Source organism: Herpailurus yagouaroundi, unplaced genomic scaffold (genome assembly GCF_014898765.1).
Source record: "Herpailurus yagouaroundi ecotype Mexico unplaced genomic scaffold, PumYag 162, whole genome shotgun sequence".
Taxonomy (NCBI): domain Eukaryota; kingdom Metazoa; phylum Chordata; class Mammalia; order Carnivora; family Felidae; genus Herpailurus; species Herpailurus yagouaroundi.
Window position 1 is genome coordinate 33,281,362 of NW_024412403.1, and position 17,859 is coordinate 33,299,220.

At 34.7% G+C, this 17,859-nt stretch overlaps 1 protein-coding gene across 5 annotated transcripts in view; it reads right to left on the reverse strand.

Moving 5' to 3' along the window:
- The window catches only part of ROBO1 (roundabout guidance receptor 1), a 1,150,898-nt gene that overhangs the window by 977,148 nt on the left and 155,891 nt on the right, over window positions 1-17,859 (reverse strand). For all 5 annotated transcript variants that reach the window (XM_040484208.1, XM_040484209.1, XM_040484213.1 and 2 more), the window contains exon 2: window positions 13,281-13,417. In XM_040484208.1, coding sequence (XP_040340142.1) covers window positions 13,281-13,368 — 88 coding nt within the window. In that variant the 5' untranslated portion in view covers window positions 13,369-13,417. The remainder of the gene's footprint in view (window positions 1-13,280; window positions 13,418-17,859) is intronic.

Consider the following 17,859-nt stretch of genomic DNA (forward strand, 5'->3'; position numbering starts at 1 on the left):
CAAGTCCACACATTTCATACAGAATCCAAGTAATTTTGACACTAAAGCCAATGCTTTGATTTATATCTTCCAGCCTATTTATTATAAAGAAAGCAATCTGTAAAAAATGGCTGATTCCTAGATATACTTGATAAAAGCTTCACTCATAAACATGAAATATTAGAAAAAGCTCATCTTTAAAGAGGTAGCAGGATACAAGTAGAGACAGCACTGAAAGATTAACGCTAAACAATATGGTTAAAACATGAATGAACCACCTACACTGTGATCGTTAAAAATCAACTGCCAGGGGCACCTGGGGGCCAGTTGGTTGAGCTTCTGACTCTTGATTTTGGCTCAGGTCATGTTCCCAGGGTCATGGGATCAAGCCACGCATCGGGCTCCAGGCTGAGCATGGAGCTTACTTAAGATTGTCTCTCAATCTCTCTACCTCTGCCCCTCTCCCTTGCTTGTGCTCTCTCTAAAATAAGTAAATAAAATTAAAAAAAAATCAATTTCCAGTCCTCCCCAAAGTGTGTGGGAGCTGATTCTGTGTGTATCTAGAGCACATCAGACACTTGACCCACACAAACTACTTCCACCCAAATAACACTTCTGAATTGGTCCTCTTACAACCCCACTCAGCTACTGGTTTCTTTAACAACTGGCATTCCTTTTCATAGAGATGGCCTCTGGTCTTCCTTTTCAATTTTAATTTTATTTGCCCTGTTTTCCACTGCATTTAATATTTTTAGATGCCAAAGTTTTGTTTTGTGATTAGACAACCATTTCCATATCATGATAAATACAAAATAAGCTTTACTGTTAACATTGACAAAAATGACATTATTAGTACCCTGTTTACATTTAAAAATTTTTTTTTAAATGTTTAGTTATTTTTGAGAGAGTGAGAGTGGGGGAGGGGCAGAGACAGACAGAGACACAGAATCCAGGCAGGGTCCAGCCTCCGATTTGTCAGCACAGAGCCCAATGTGGGACTCAAACCCACGAACTGCAAGATCATGTCCTGAGCCGAAGTCAGGTGCTTAACCAACTGGGCCACCCAGGCGCCCCACCCTTTTCACATTTGATTCTGATTTCATATATCAGTGCCACAGAAGCTATTATTTCTAATATCATTTCTTTACACTGAAAACTTACAAGGGCACTATCATTCTACATATTTAAAGTATCGTATGTAAATGAGGATGATGTCACATATTTAAAAGTTCTTAGGAGAAAATTATGGTTTCCTTGGGTTTGGTAATGAGTTGGTAGATACAACATCAAAAATATGATCCATCATTCTAGTGAGAGATTCTGTTCACCATACAGTGTTACATCTAATATACTATGTAATGGCACACCCAGAAAAGATATTTCTAAATGCTAATGTTATGTAGAAATGAGCAGATTGATATTTCAGTGAGAATATGTTCACAAAATGGTGTTGCATTTAGTATACTTTATTTTTTAAATTTTATTTAAAGTTTATTTATGTATTTTGGGACAGAGTGATCCAGGGAGTGGCAGAGAAAGAGGGAGAAAAGGACCCAATGCAGGCTCACACTGTCAGTGCAAAGCCTGACACAGGGCTCAAACTTAGGAACCCTGAGATCATGACCTGAGCCAAAATCAAGAGTCGCATGCTTAACCGACAGGACCACCCAGCTGCCCCTAGTATATTTTAGATAATTATATGTACAAAAGGTACTTCTAACTACAGTAGTTTTATATGTGAATAATTAAAGTGTTATTCCAGGAATGTGTTCACAACGTCATTCTGTATTTAAAACATTCTGCAAAGGCGCAAAAATAAAAGAAGTTTCTAAAAATGGTAAATGTATATATGAACACAAAATATTATTGCAGTATATAACTATATTCAACACAATATGGTGCATTTAATACACCTTGAAAAAATATATGCATAAAAGTTCCTTCTAAGAGTGTTATATGTATATATGTGAATTATTGCAGTATTATTTTATTGAAAGAATAAATTCACCAATGTGTAATGTATGGAATATACTATGCAGTGTCATATGTATAAAAGATGTTTCTAAGGGTAATAAAGTTATGTTCTATCAGGAAAAAAAAACAATACTCATAAAGGAAAAAGATTTGATAAGGTGGATTTCATTAAAAACTTTTTCTCTGCAAAAGACACTGTTAGGAAGATGAATAGATAAGTCACAGACTAGGAGAAAATATTTGAAAACTACATACATGATAAAGGATTTACATTCAACATATACAAAGAAGATTTAAAACTCAAAAAAAAAGAAAACAACTCAGTTAAAAACTAGGTGAAAAATCTGAACAGACATCTCTCCAGAGAAGGATACCAATGTCAAATAAGCATATGAAAACATACTCAATATCATGTCTCTAGGGAATTGCAAATTAAAACAACAAGGAGGTATCATTACACATCTATTAGAATGGTTAACGTGCAAAGTATTGACAGCACCAAAAGCTAACAAGAATGGGAGCAACAGGAACTCTCATTCATTGCTGGTAGGAAAGGAAGATGGTACATGAAACGTTGGGCAGTTTGGGGGCCACCTGGGTGGCTCAATTGGTTAACTGTCCAACTCTTGGTTTTGGCTCAGATCATGATTCAGTGGCCTGTGGGATCAAGCCCCACATTGGGCTCTGCATTATCAACATGGGATTCTCTCTCTCTTCCTCCCTCTCTCTCTCTCTCTCTCTCTCTCTCAAAATAAATAAATAGAGAATTTTTTTAAAAAGTTTGGCAGTTTTTTAAAAGGCTAAAACTTAGTTTTACCATAAAAGTTCTTGGTTAGAAAAATATAATAAAACTGTAGCTATTAGAGAATGGTGCCAAAAATAAGATTCAATGAAATAGGTTTCACTTCACTGACAAACTGATTCAGGGAAAAAAATAATACATTAGTTACAGCTTGGCTAAGGAGTAATATTACCTTCTAATCAGTATTAGCCAATTTTTATTAAATCCATCATTTAATTGATAAATACTTAGCAATTACTCCTTTCTGTACATAGTTAATTTTTAGTATTCTTTTGAAAATAAAGTATTACAAATTCAGTTCTTGCAACTAACTGCATTGGTATTATCTAGAATCTAGCCAACACTTAGGAAAAACAGCACAATATCTATTGAAGCTAGTTTTGTCTACCTAGGAAATTCTGTGAAAAATAACAAAAACTATACAGATAAATTACAAAAAAAATGCACTATTAATTTCAACACTGTGCATACTGGTTAAGAATTTCAGCTATCTTTTTTAAAAAAATTTTAATGTTTTTTAATTTATTTTTGAGACAGAGAGAGACAGAGGATGAGTGGGGGAGGGGGAGAGATGGAGAGGGAGACACAGAATCTGAAGCAGGCTCCAGGCCCTCAGCTGTCAGCACAGAGCCTAATGCGGGGCTCAAACTCACGGGAGTGTGAGATCATGACCTGATGACCTGAGCTGAAGTCGGACGCTTAACCGACTGAGCCACCCAGGTGCCCGAGAGTTTCAGCTATCTTAATGGTAGTAAGATTCCAAGTACATAAGCTTAGTTTCCTGATGAAAAGATTTCTAAACCTGAAAAAGACACTTCCTTTGGGAAGAAAAAAAAATGAGCCTTCAAATGGATGTATTTAACTGATTTTATATTCGTATTGTATATCTTTAAATTCACCAAGTGTGTGGCTTTAAAATAATGATCTAAGAAGAGGTGGCTGCCAGTAAATATTCGTGCCTTCACATAAAATAGCTTTGAGGAACACTAAGGAATATGTCAGGCTCAATTTCCCTCCATACATCATATTACATTGATTCAAAGATATTCCCCCCTCCCATGTTCTGATTCTGAATTCTTACAGATGATGGCATCTCACAATCGTTATGAGCCAGACAGTTTTGATATGATTGTCATTGTCTGTGATGGGATTACTTGGTCATAACTGTTCACACTGTTGTCATTTCAGTTGAATTACGTGTGCTTTGGAGGATACAGAAGTTGAGTTTAATTACCATTTAAAACGTCATCCACGATTCCACGATAATTGAGCATTGTCAGTAAGTGTAATTGTTATTTGAGGCTTAGAAATAAAATTTCAGAAATAGATTTGACATTATTGAAGGAAATATTTATTGTTGGAGGGATGCTCGCAGATCTACCCTTTTTGTGAAGCAAAATTTAAGCTCCTCAAGAAAAGAAGACACACTTAGAAGAAGATGTCTACTGAGAAATTTCAAAAGGATTATTATCCACCAAATTTGATGCAAAAGAAATTGTTCCTCTAGGAGGGAGGAAAAAACTTCAAAGCATTAAGAGGCTGGTCTGATTAATGCACTACAGAAAACTACCCTTAAGACATTCTTCAAGGCTTAAGCAGTATTTCTATTTTTTCTTAGCCATACATAATGGCATATCTTACAATCACTGTCATCTGACGCTTGGTGAAGTTCAGTTTCTTTAAAGAATATGAAATCAGCTATGAAGCACTCCTTTTTATGCAACTATTTCAAAACCACAATTTTCTCATCATATTAGAAAATAAAAATCCAAGAAAAAAATATGTGCATTTTGGAAGGGATAAGAATATATTAGAGTCACAGGTTATGAGGAAAATCTATAACCCAATAAGCAATGATGCATCATGAACAAGAATGGCAGCATAGGATTCTGGGTACCTACAGTCAGCTTACTGTAAAACTTCTAACATGATTATGTCTCTAATTCAATTCCATGTCAAGCTATGAAACTATACAGGGTAAACATCAAAATAAAATTGAAAGACCATTTAGATAGAAAAATGAGACATTATATTATACATTTCTATAGAATTATTTTCACATACAAGGAATTCAGTCATTTGTGCATACATATTATCTTAGTACTCTAATAATTTAGAGAATGACTATGGATATTGATGAAAAATTATTATAATTCTTATATTTTATGAGAATTAAAAAATTAATCTTTATATCAGTCTCTATATAGTAACCAGACCTCTATGAATAATTTAGAATAATAAACACAAATACTCTTTTATATACCTACCTAAATTTAAATATATGTTTAAATTGATGTACTTAAATACAAGTGATATATATGTGGATATATATGCACATATAAATATGCATATTGTGACAAAATTCATATATTTGTATATAAGGCCATATCTTCTCTCTAAATTTGCACAGTGGATTCTTTTTTGGGGGAAAAGTTCAGTGTTCATACTTTTGAGGCTTGCACATGCATTCAACTTTTCATCTTGAAGCATTTATATATTCTTTTTATTTTAATAGTCCAAATACCCATTTTATTTATTATTTAATCAATGAGAGGAGGAAATTTCTAAGGCATTCTCCCATGTGAAAACATGGCAGAGCCTGTGTCTGTTTAGACAACAAAGGGCACAGGCGTGTGGACAGAAGAAATCTGCAAGTAAAGACAAAGAATAAATGAATGCTCACTAGGAAATCCAGGGTAAAGAGTTGAATGAAGTAATGACAGCCTCTCAAACAAACAGAATTTTTTACAAAAAGCTTTCTCTACCCTCAGGCACAATTACAACAGCTGTACCATACAGCCTCTATCAGTCATAATCTAGCATAGTGCCTCTTTCTATTAACCAAGCAATAGAGGAGCAAAAATTACTTATACCGGGTCCATATGAGGCACTCTGTTTGCTGCAATGCATTCTGATGGCTTAATTAGGTGGACGCTGTGGCACATGAGGTTTTGCAAGTCAGGTTCATCACAAAGGCCATATCATCAAAGCAGAGTGGTCATGGACTCCACAGCTAGATTACAAATACCAGTTTCTTCATTGAATGTCTTGTCACTGACTGTGTCTGTTTGCTTCCATCTACTTAACCAATTAGATAAAGCCTCACGCTAGTAGACTAAGGCTAATAAAGAGCCATGGAATTGAGTACAGCTGGCAATTTGTCTGGTTATTAAGATCTCATCTTCAACTGAGTGATGGTCTCTAGAAAATAAGGAATGTGTTTTATTCTTTTAAGTATATGTTCTCTTTCAAGACCTGACACACCTAGAGATGGGATTTCCAATTCTATTTAACACTCACAAACACACACACATTAAAAGTCACATCACAATGTCAACTGATTTAATAATCAAAGAACTTCAAAAATGTGTGAATGGAATATGAAGGAAAGTCCTGAGAAATGCAATTACACTGACAGAATAAACCATAAATTCCAGATTTTTTAAGTCTCTACTCCATAGATCGGATATATTATTCATCTTATGAATGCTAACTTTAACTTGGTTAATTGGTTAATTGTCCAGAAAAATTTTACTACTGTTAATATATATACAAGAGACAGTAACAAGTAATACACATATACATTAATTCACATATATGTATATTCATACACACACACACACACACACACACGATGGGTGACTCGTAATTAGCATTATAGATACCCATTTTGAGCTTAAGTCCAACAAAATTCAGAAAGGAATTACCAGTTCTATGACCAAATGGAAGTATATTAGTATGCTCATATATTTTCCACTTGATCTTCTGAAATAATTATATACTGTAAATACACATTAAATCAAATCATAGTGTAGCACTTTATGGCTAATTTCATTAATGATGCCACAAATGACGTATCCTCCAACAATGAATCTTAGGGTCATTTCTGACTCCTCTCTCACCTTTTCCCTTCTCTTCCCATGATCACTCAGCTTTTCTGACTCTATATCCGTATGTTCCACAAACCTATCTATCTCTTTCCCTTCTCTGTTGCCTGATCTATACTGAGGAATCTGCCAGTTTTTTCTGTAATCTCTTCCTCTCATTGCCTTATTCATTTATCAATAAACAGTCAGTGAATAATTTCTTTTAGGTATTGATGATACTTTTGAAAACTTCCAGGAGTGTTTTCCTGTGTTCTAGCATAATGATAATTTGTTATAATTAGAAAATTAGGTGAATAATTGATTATTATTTTTTCCTCCACATAGGAAAAATGTTTCCTCCAACCTTACAACAGTAAGATGCAGATGTCAAATAGATGTTAAATATTTGTTGAATTAATAAATGAAAATAAAAGAAACAACTTGATGTACCACAAATCCACTAAATTACAGTTCTCAAAAATAATCTTGTTAGCTTACTTCCCCTGTTTAAAGTCTCCCAGTGTCTCCCTGATGCCTAGAGTTTACATTTAAAGCTTCTTCACATGGTGTAAAAGGATCATCAAGATTTGAACTTCAAACCTCTCTGGACTCCTCTCCAAACATCCCTTCATATGCACTTCTCCTTTCAAGCAAACCACACCAGAGATTTTCTTACATTCTTCATGCTCTTGTCATGAGCCTGGGATTTTCTTTCCCACTCACACCTCTCCAACCAGGTATTTTGTAAAACTAAAGTGCACAGCTCACAGTAGGTGCTTAATAAATGTTAATTTTCCAACAGATTTTTCTCTTGCTTGCCTGCTCTGTGAAGTCTTCTGTGAGGTCCTCAAGTTGCTGCTCTGGGCTCTAAGGGACATTTGGCAATGACTCCTACTAGCATTTATCATAGGGTCTCATCCTTGATTACATGTCTGTTTTCCCTCAATGGAATTTGTAGTTAGTTATCGTCCTGCTACAACCATATAGTGCACATTAGGCTGGTAACACACATTATAGACAGTCATAATGTTATTATCAATATTATTAAGAACAACTTCCATATATGGAGTCCACTCAGGGACCCAAGTTCTTTGATGATTTTATGCTTAATTCAGACACAACACCAGCTAATTCTAACTTTCTCTCTGACATAAGGAGAGATTAACTTATTCACCAAGGTAACAAAATGAATATATAGCAGAGATATTATTCAAATACAGGCCTATCTGAACCAAAAGCCATATTTTCTCCGCTACGACATTTTGACATTTTTGATGTTTCCTGAGTAGTCTTCCCTCGTCCTCCTCCTCTACATCCTTTCCCCCCCTCCTTTTCTTTCTTTTTTTCTCAGCATGGGTAGCTGTTTATTATTTTGGTTAAAATTAAATTGTGGAAAGTAACATTCAGAAAATATGTGGTTTCTCTTATTCTCCGGCTTTCTAGTTTTCTATAAAACTTACAGAAATGTATGACATAAAGTTTTACTGTATTTCATTTGTAGTAAATATTTTTCTAGGTATCATATTTAAGCATAAGTCATAAATTCATATTTTGTTTTTTCATGGTTCTTAAGAGAGCTGACCTGTGCACTAGCCACAGTGTGGCACAGTGTGGGCCAACCAAACAATTAGGGGCCCATGAAAATATTTTAATTTATTTTAAAATCAGAAAAAGAAAATTTACTTCTGTGGTAAAAAATCATACTCACACTAATGCCAACACAAACATTAAAATACAAGGTTTAATTTTCTTTATGGTGGAAGGAAACCTTGAAGTGTTCCCATGGGAAAATGGTAGCATTAGTCACAATGTAACACGGGGCTCTCAATTTCTTTTTACAGAAAATTTGCATAATTTAATTATTCTAATTTGGATATAAATTCCCAGATACTTAATGTCTGAATAAACATTTTATTAAGGTGTGGTAAAATTTAGGAGAAATTGTACTAATTAGGCAAAATCATTTTATAACGTAATTTTAAGTTAAATAGGTTAATTTTCTGACTTATCTGTACAATGCCTTTCTTCCAGCATGAAAAACTATATTTCTGAATCTCTAGATATTACTGTGAGATAAAAAAGCAAGAAACAGAGGTAAAAACAAAGCAAAATAACACCAGTAATGGCCTCAAATCTATTCCCCATAATATCTCCTCAAATACAATTATCTTCAAATACTTTTATCCCTTTCTCATGAGAACCTTTCCTCAGAGAATAAACATTTTTTTTAATGTATTCAACCATTTCTTTATCAACTTAAATTTTGTCAAAAGCAGTGCTTCTCAAATTTTCCGTGTATTACATTGATTTGGGGTCTTCATAAAATTTCATGTTTCTGGGCTTCAAATCTAGGCTCTCTTTTTCAGTGAGTCTGCCATGGGCCCTGGAAAACTATACTTTTAATAAACATCTAAAGTATTCCTGAAAAAAATAATCTATGGAAAATACATTAACAGACAATTTCCTAGTCACACAGACTTGTCAAGTAGCATATAAAATCATGTAACTTTTGTTTCTTTATTTACTTTTTTTTACTTTTCTTTATAATAACACCTCTACCGATGCATAATTGAAAGAGTTAAGTAACCCGTTAAAGTACTTTTAAATTTAAATGCTATATTCTTAAGAGGAGACAATTAACTTTTTAAGTTTTTAATATTAATTTCTGAATAGTCAGTGCAGTTAAAAAAATCAAACTGCCTCTAAACAGGAAGTCTCTATAGATTGCAAGTAACATGCATTCTCCTGATCACTGCCCATGGCTACTTTGCTCTAGAAACTCAATAACCATTGGAAAAATCATCCCTGTAGATAAAAAACCTTTATAGGATGGTAGGGTGGATATATGCAATATTATTTTTAAATAATGTACTCCAAAGGAAATGTTTGATGATTCTATCACACTTCTATTTCCGAAATATCCCCCCCCCCTTTTTTTTTACATTATAAAGATTTTAAAAATCTACTTTGAAAGAATTCCTCACACCTATTCAAAAATCTGTCAGGCATGTGAAAGTTAAAACACAAAAAATATGTATATATGGGAACCGTATGTATATATGTCCTCTTATTTCTCGAATTTTACAAGAAGAATTGTCTTTAAAATTTATAATTTATCTGTGGGTGATTTAAATACCCAGATAACACTTAGCTCCTTGCAATTACCTTCATCTGGGTAAAACAGTAAGGTACGGAAGTGGTGGTGGATGGATAGGTGGGGAGGGTAAGCAGTAAATCATTTCAGACAATTTCACACTCAAGCCTTGTTGACATGAGGCAGGGCAAAGGAAATAACCCTGTCAGCACCTGCATCTTTAATGAAGGAAAACGCTGCTGCACATGTAGAGAATAGAGAGGAAAAAATAAATCATGTTTAACTTTAAAGTGGGCTGTCGGTTTTATTCAAATAGAAATGCACCCTTCTGTGCTTCCCCTCCCCATATATTTCCATTTAAAATCTTACAAAATACACCTAGATGATTCAACGTTGTGGTTTTTTTTTTCATCATAGATGTTCTTCAAATTCTCAATTCTGTCCACTATATTCAAAATGTATACTTCTAAAACATATCATTTAATATATTTGTCTTTCATTGTCTTCCTGACATCTGTTGCAATCAGAGGTGGGTACTTAAAATGTAAAGATGGGGATCTGTCAGATTCCTTTGTAGGAGAGATTAAATAAAGATGTGGCATAGCCCAGATACAGCATGCCTCAAGAGATAACCACAGTTGGTTTAAGAGTCCTTTATATGTAAATAAGAGATGAGGTAAATTGACAAGACAAACGTCTAGCAGTGGTTTTCATTCAGAGGCAGGTTTTCAGGGGCTCTCTATGCAAAGAGGGGCAACAACTTGAATTGTTAGAATGGGCTTATCATTGCCAGAGCCTGTCCTTTAATTACACGTTTCCCTTAAAACTGATTTACTTTTGAACAAGAATAGTGCTTGATTTAAAATGCACAACTAATTTCTAGGCACCTCCCTGACACACCAACTACCTTCACATACAACCCTGTAAATATACAAAAATGTAACTATGATAAAACATAAGCAGTTTTAAAAATACAGACAGACAAAATAGAAAATAAAAAACACAAGCTGAGTAATCCATCAAGCCAAGCATTCAAATAATGTTTTAATATTTAATTACAACAAGTAACCAAGGTCACGAAAACTTGTGGTGATAAAATATATTCTTGTGGTGATAAAATAATCTGCATCATGATGGTTATTTGCACTGTTTTTTGTTTCATGCCCTGATGCATCTGGTTCCTGTCTACACCTCTGCTAATGATGTCAACAAGTTAAACTCTACAGACCAGGTACTTCTTAGATTTTAGAAACCTGTTACATTTTTTTCATGTATCCGGCTTTTGAGATAAATTTCTGATGAAAGAGATATTCTTTTCTTAAAGTGAAGAGTGCAAGTAAATCAGGTGAATGAGAAACTGGATTTTTTTTTAAACCGTTTAATACTGGATCTTCCCGTCTTTGCTCCTTCTAAACTCCGCCGCTAAGCTCACTCAGGGCCCAGGTCCTCTACTGAACATGAGAAAGCTAGAACTACAATAAAAAGAATCAGGACCTATTTCATTCTAAGACTAATGTGAAAGAGGAGAGAATCTGAGGCTGATGACTCCTTTCAGTAGAGTTTTTTATCTCCTTAGCCTGCAACCAACGCTCCTGGAGGGAGACAGTTATGAAAATGACTTCCCCTCTGCAGGTGTTCCTTTTGAAAAGCTAACAGTGTATTTCTGCCGGCAGGTAAATTACTTTGAAATAATTCTTGACCTCTGCGGTCCTGAGCAAGACATTGAACTTTACGCATCCCCTTTTCAGTACCCATATTTCTTTTTAAGGTATTGCCTCACAATGGACCCGGAGTTACTCATCTGTATGACCCAGTGTTAACTAATTGATAACTGATCAATCACCTTTGAAACCAATCTACATATGGTATTCAGCAATGAATTCGTGTATTTTAAGCTCTGTTCAGTTATAAAAATGCTTGCATATAGGATAGTAATTGCAGAGTTTTGACAAATTTTAGATCTAAATGTTCAAGTTGATTAGTCTTCTCTGAAATGATACAGTATCTTCTTGAATGACAAGGTAATTTTATATTCCATAGGTAAACCTTACACCCTCCTCCCACACACATCCATGCATGTACTCCTTCTTCCAGATAATCTAGATAAATAAAGAAGATTCAGACTACACCTGATCATTTTGAGATTTGATTACTCACTCAGTAACTAGATCATGGATTAAATTTGTTGACCTGGAACACTCACAGGCTGGCCAGACAGTTTAAGGATAATTAAACCTAAACTATATCTTTATCTATATATATGGATGTGCATAGTTTTAAAAACATTTTCATTCAAATACCCTCTTAACCTCGAGGATTTGGAAAACAATGAGTTATTTTGTACTTAATTTGCATTTTTCATATACTTTAAAAATGCACACTTTTTCATATTGCCCATTTTTAATATTTGTTTCATTCACTAATTTTAATCAATACTCAACAGAGTACTGGCAAGAGAAGGGAATGTAGAAATGGGTTAAAAATAAAAAACTTTCAGTAATTTCAGTAGTGTATTAATCTAATTCAGTGCAAGTAGCTAAATGCACTTGGCTACAACAGACTAAATTTTCTGTATACTTTCACCCTATGGAAATGTTTCAGTGGTTTATACACAACTCCCTTATGTGTCAGCTCAAAGTATCAATCTTAACCCAGCAAGGAAAAAAAAGTCAAGCCCCTGGATTATTTGAGAATCCTGATTTGAGTGTGGGCACACATGATAAATTACATATAGTTGCTGAATATTAAAATAAATATAACAATAAAACAAATAAAAATCAAGCTTCAAGGTTTAATCTAATGAAACACCATACACCATTCTTTTGTGAAGAACTTGTCTAAATTACGATGCTCTGTTAAATCTATCCAAATTAACTCCTATTTGTCCCTATAGTTTTGTCTAAGAGGAAAGTTGACGTTGTATTTTGATCAGTGTATCAATATATTTTTCTATTTTCCTCTACCATAACATTAGGTTGACTTAATTTCCCATAAGAGAGTTTAAGTAAAGCTTTTTACAGCAATATTATTCAGGCAGCATTAATAAAATTATGAGTTCAAGGAAACCAGTTTCTAACTTCACCAAAAACAATAGTAACTATGGCAGCAACATGGCAGCATGTCGCATTTTTATTCTGACATTGTTGGGCCTATTAATTAACATGTCAGTTTTAAATACATCACTTTTTTTTATGGTCCTTTTCTATGTTACTAAAATGCACTGTAACTGCTTTTCTCTTTGTGCTACACATTTCTCCCCTACTATAATTGTTCTTCCACCATTCTAATTCCCTAAGCTAATGTAATAACTCCTTACATGTTTCAGTAACAGTGAATATTTGTCAATTTTCTCACTTTCTCTCGGGAACTAATAAAGTGCTCTGTATTCAAGAATATTTGATCCCGGAAACATATCAGCACACATACTTAAGAAACCATTCACACAGACTTAAAAATTTGAAAGCAAATGAACAAATTTGATTTATAAGACACACAATGAAAAACAAATTTAAAGCAAAGAAAGTACATTGGTCATGGTTTGATAAAATAAATGCATGGCACTTACCTGGAATAAGCTGTGCCAGGAACAGGTGATCTTCTATCAAGCTGAGGAGTGATATTATGACCAAAAAAGGAACATGTTTCCATTTCATCTTTGCCCCTTCCTTGCATTACACCCAGCCAGTGACGGGTATGTTTTATCTGGGAGAAAAAAAAAAAAAAAGAAAAATATTTTTAATGGTTAGCTATATATTGAAATAAAGATGATATTAAAAATATTTTCTGGGGGTATCTGGGTAGCTCAGTCAGTTAAGTGTCCGACTTTGGCTCAGGTCATGATCTATCTCATGGTTCATGAGTTCGAGCCCCAAATGGGCTCTCTGCTGTCAACACAAAGCCAGCTTCAAATCCTCTGTCCCCTTCTCTCTCCTCCATCCCCCATTCACGGGTGCTTGCTCTCTCTCAAAAATAAACAAACATTAAAAATTTTTAAAAATATTTTTTCTGAAAAAATTATAGTTCAAATGCAATTGAAATATCATTTTAAATTATAAAATATATAAATAGTTAAAACAAATACAACTTACAGTGAGTATATTTTAGGATATACATTTCAAACAAATATAGTATTTAATTTTGAAAAGCCGTTTTCAGATATAAATTTTTTTTTCTTTTTTTTCAACGTTGTATTTATTTGTGAGACAGAGAGAGACAGAGCATGAATGGGGGAGGGGCAGAGAGAGAGGGAGACACAGAATTGGAAACAGGCTCCAGGCTCTGAGCCATCAGCCAAGAGCCTGACGCGGGGCTCGAACTCACTGACCGCGAGATCGTGACCTGGCTGAAATCGGACGCTTAACCGACTGAGCCACCTGCGCCACCCAGGAGCCCCATCAATCAGATATAAATGGCAAATAAGTCCTTGGTTTTCTCTACCCTTTAGCCCATGCCAGATAAATAATTTTATTTCTCAATTTGGTTGGAACATTCTCGCCAGGTCTAGTTAAACTCAATGGTTATTCATTCACTAAGCAAATATTTAGAGACAGCTCATAATGAGCCAGTCATGATGCTACTTTGAAGGTACAGCAGAAAACAAAATTGAATATTCTCTCTTTATTCAGGTATATAAACAATTTAGGGCCATTTTAAATACATCGATTTATAAGCACATTAAAAAAAACAGCCTTTGTAGGGGTGGCTGGGTGGCTCAGTCAGTTAAGTGATCTGACTCTTGATCTCGGCTCAGGTCACATCTCAAGGTTCGTGAGTTCAAGCCCCACATCAGGCTGTACACTGACAGCATGAGACCTGCTTGGGATTCGCTCTCTCCCTCTTCCTCTGCCCTTCCTCCGCTTGCTCTCTCTCTCTCAAAAATAAATAAACATAAAAAAAGTATTTTAAAAAATCCTTTGTAGATATTCAATTCTGAACAAGATACTCTGTATCAGCCACGAAATAGAAGATAGTGCCTTACAGAGGATGACTTTAACAGATGGCAGAATAAAACTAAAGGAATTCAGGTGGAAGACTGATCAGTCTTGCTTGGGAGACCTGACCAAACTTCTACTAAAGAAATGGCATTTAAGATATGAGACAATATTTGATAAGTAGAAAAGGAAGTACCATTCATATTGAGAGAACAAAACAGACAAATATTCAAAGGAAGTGTGTGTGTGTGTGTGTGTGTGTGTGTGTGTGTGTGTATTCCAATATTCCAATAATACACTGATATATTCAGGGTAAATTGTAAGGGTAGTTGTTTGGATGGATGATAGAGTTTCCCAGAATATAGCACGATAGAAAACTGAAAAGATAAAGACAGGTAATGAGGAATCACTGTGGAGTTTGATGATATCCAAATTACTGAGCAGATAACTCTGGTAGAAATGTGAAGGAAAAAAGTAATTACGAAGAAAATTAACACAGAGGCCATAATAATTGTTCAAAAACTTATAATAAATGTTCACAAAGGACATTGGGAAAAGAAATAAATCGAATGGTTGGTGTTGGGGTGGGGAGTCAGGTGACATTACACAAGAATACTTTGCAAGACTTAACGATTAGATTTAGGAAGTAGGACATAGAAAAACATTCATTCACTTAGCCAAAACTACATAAATAAATCTACCACAATATAAAATGTAATTTGTCCCCAAAGAAAAATAAAGCTCTATAACTCATTTTATGACACTGAGTGCCAACCTGAATAAAAGGATGACCTGCTTGATTCTGTAGGTTTATCCACACAAAGCTATTATCAATTTGTCTATCTGAGCTGGGCTGTCCTTACCTTATTACTTATCACTGTATAGTTAACTGTCCACTTTTCATTTAGCAGAGCCCTCCAATCCTTCTGCCAGACACCTACAATCATCTGACCTCACTTAAGATATTTGAGGATTATTTCTTCTCTTAAGAATTCTGCAAGCAACTCCTGTCTGAGCTAGAACCTTGCCTGCAAAGAAATTACTCTTGTCTGCTGAAGATTCATATTGCTATCCATCCACTTTGTCTCAGAGCTAATGCCTCTGGAACTCTCCTCTTCCTGGTATACTACTCATAAATGGCATCATATACCCACATTATGTTCCATGCATTATCTGTTTTAAGTGTCAAATGAGAGTCAAAAGTAGATTAGATTTCAGATCATCACAAACCTAGATTAACAGTTCCACTAGGCAATCCACACTATGCAGTTGCTAGTTTGTCCTGAGGCTCCTTTTCAGAGTTATCCATTGGTGTTTTCGCTTATAGTCACATTTCTCGGTGTTATATAGATGTTTAGTTCTTCCAGAGAAAATGTATAAATACACTGCATCCTAGTAATTTCTGCTCGACTGGGTTTTGATAGAATAGTTATCCTATCATCTTGAATTCTGCTTGCCTAAGGATGTTCTCATATTCCTCTTCACTCTAAGATTTGACTATTAAGTGCACTAGACATCAGAGGCCCTGTGATAAGATAAACCCTACTTCAGATTCTTCAATGTACATAAGTAGTTTTGCCTTAGCTTTTGATGTACATAAAAGCATGTATGAAACTAGAGACTATTTATGATTTGCTTATTATATGAAATTTTAGAATGATTACATTAGATAAATGATATTTTATTTTTTTAATGTTTATTTTTGAGAGAGAGAGTGGGAAAGGGGCAGAGAGAGAGAGAGAGAGGGAGACACAGAATCTGAAGCTGGCTCCAGGCTCTGAGCTGTCAGCACAGAGCCTGATGTGGGGCTTGAACTCATGGACTACAAGATCATGACCTGAACTGAAGTCAGACGCTTAACCGATTGAGCCACTCAGGTGTTCCTAGATAAATGATATTTTAAAGTGTATTTATTGGGGCACCTGGGTGGCTTGGTCGGTTGAGTGTCCGACTTCAGCTCAGGTCATGATCTCACGGTCCGTGGGTTCAAGCCCCGCGTCGGGCTCTGTGCTGACAGCTCAGAGCCTGGAGCCTGCTTCAGATTCTGTGTCTTCCTCTCTCTCTGCCCCTCCCCGGTTCATGCTCTGTTTCTCTCTGTCTCAAAAATAAATAAACGTAAAAAAAGAGTGTATTTATTGAAATTGAGATTTCCATATCTGTGGTTGGTTACATTCTAACAATTTCATTAATAATTACATATAAGTTATTAGCTGCCAATAGCCATCAATCAAATAAAGGCTCACATCAAACAGATGAATTCTTCTTTAAAAATCAATGCAATAATCATAAGAAAATAAAGCTGGAAGTATAAATATTATAATTGGTTGAACTCCTACCAGTCATGTCAGTAGGCAGATACTAGTTCAAATTTCTAGAATATTTTAGTATAAATATTCATAAAACCAAATTTTATTATCTAAGGACAATTCTGTGAATTTACATGTTAAGTAACTAGTACTATAGCATGATTTTAAGGTAGAACTCACAAATCAGAACGGGCAACTGCGTAATTTGCTATGTACACACATCGTAATCGCTTGAAATTTTGACCTTTAAGAGTCCTGTCTGAAAATGAAAGTACCCCAGGGTAAATTATAAGCTAAACAGCAAATACACTCACCCCTTATTTAAAATCTCACCTTTGGATATATTAATAATAGGACAATTGATTTTAGTGAAGAATGTGATATAACTGCATTTAGATGCTCTCTGGGTATTACAATATAGTGAACTCAGCAACCACAAACACAACCCCCTATGAAAATATGAACATTTTTCTCCATAGATGTGTTCATACAGTGCCTATTATCAAAGTGCTAAGAATGCATATTCATATGGTTTTGAATTAAAAACACTAACATCGTATGAAAAAAGAGTTCCAAAGCTGCAATAGCCCTTTACTTTTGCGAAATATTAGTCTGAATGTGAGAATACAGAATTATTTAGTGTAATATTATGCTTTAAAATAGAATTTTGTTGGGAACGCTAAATCTACGAAAGTAACACAGTGCACTGTTTTAGAAGCATAGGTGGTAATACCAAATTCTTGAGTGTGAATCTCAGCTCTGCCACTCAGATGTTGTTTGACTTTGGGCAAAAAAATTCAAGCTCACTTAGCCTCATATTACTCCAATATAAAATGTGAATAAATAATAAGAATAAGAAAAAGAAAAAGAAAAAGAAAAAGAAAAAGAAAAAGAAAAAGAAAAAGAA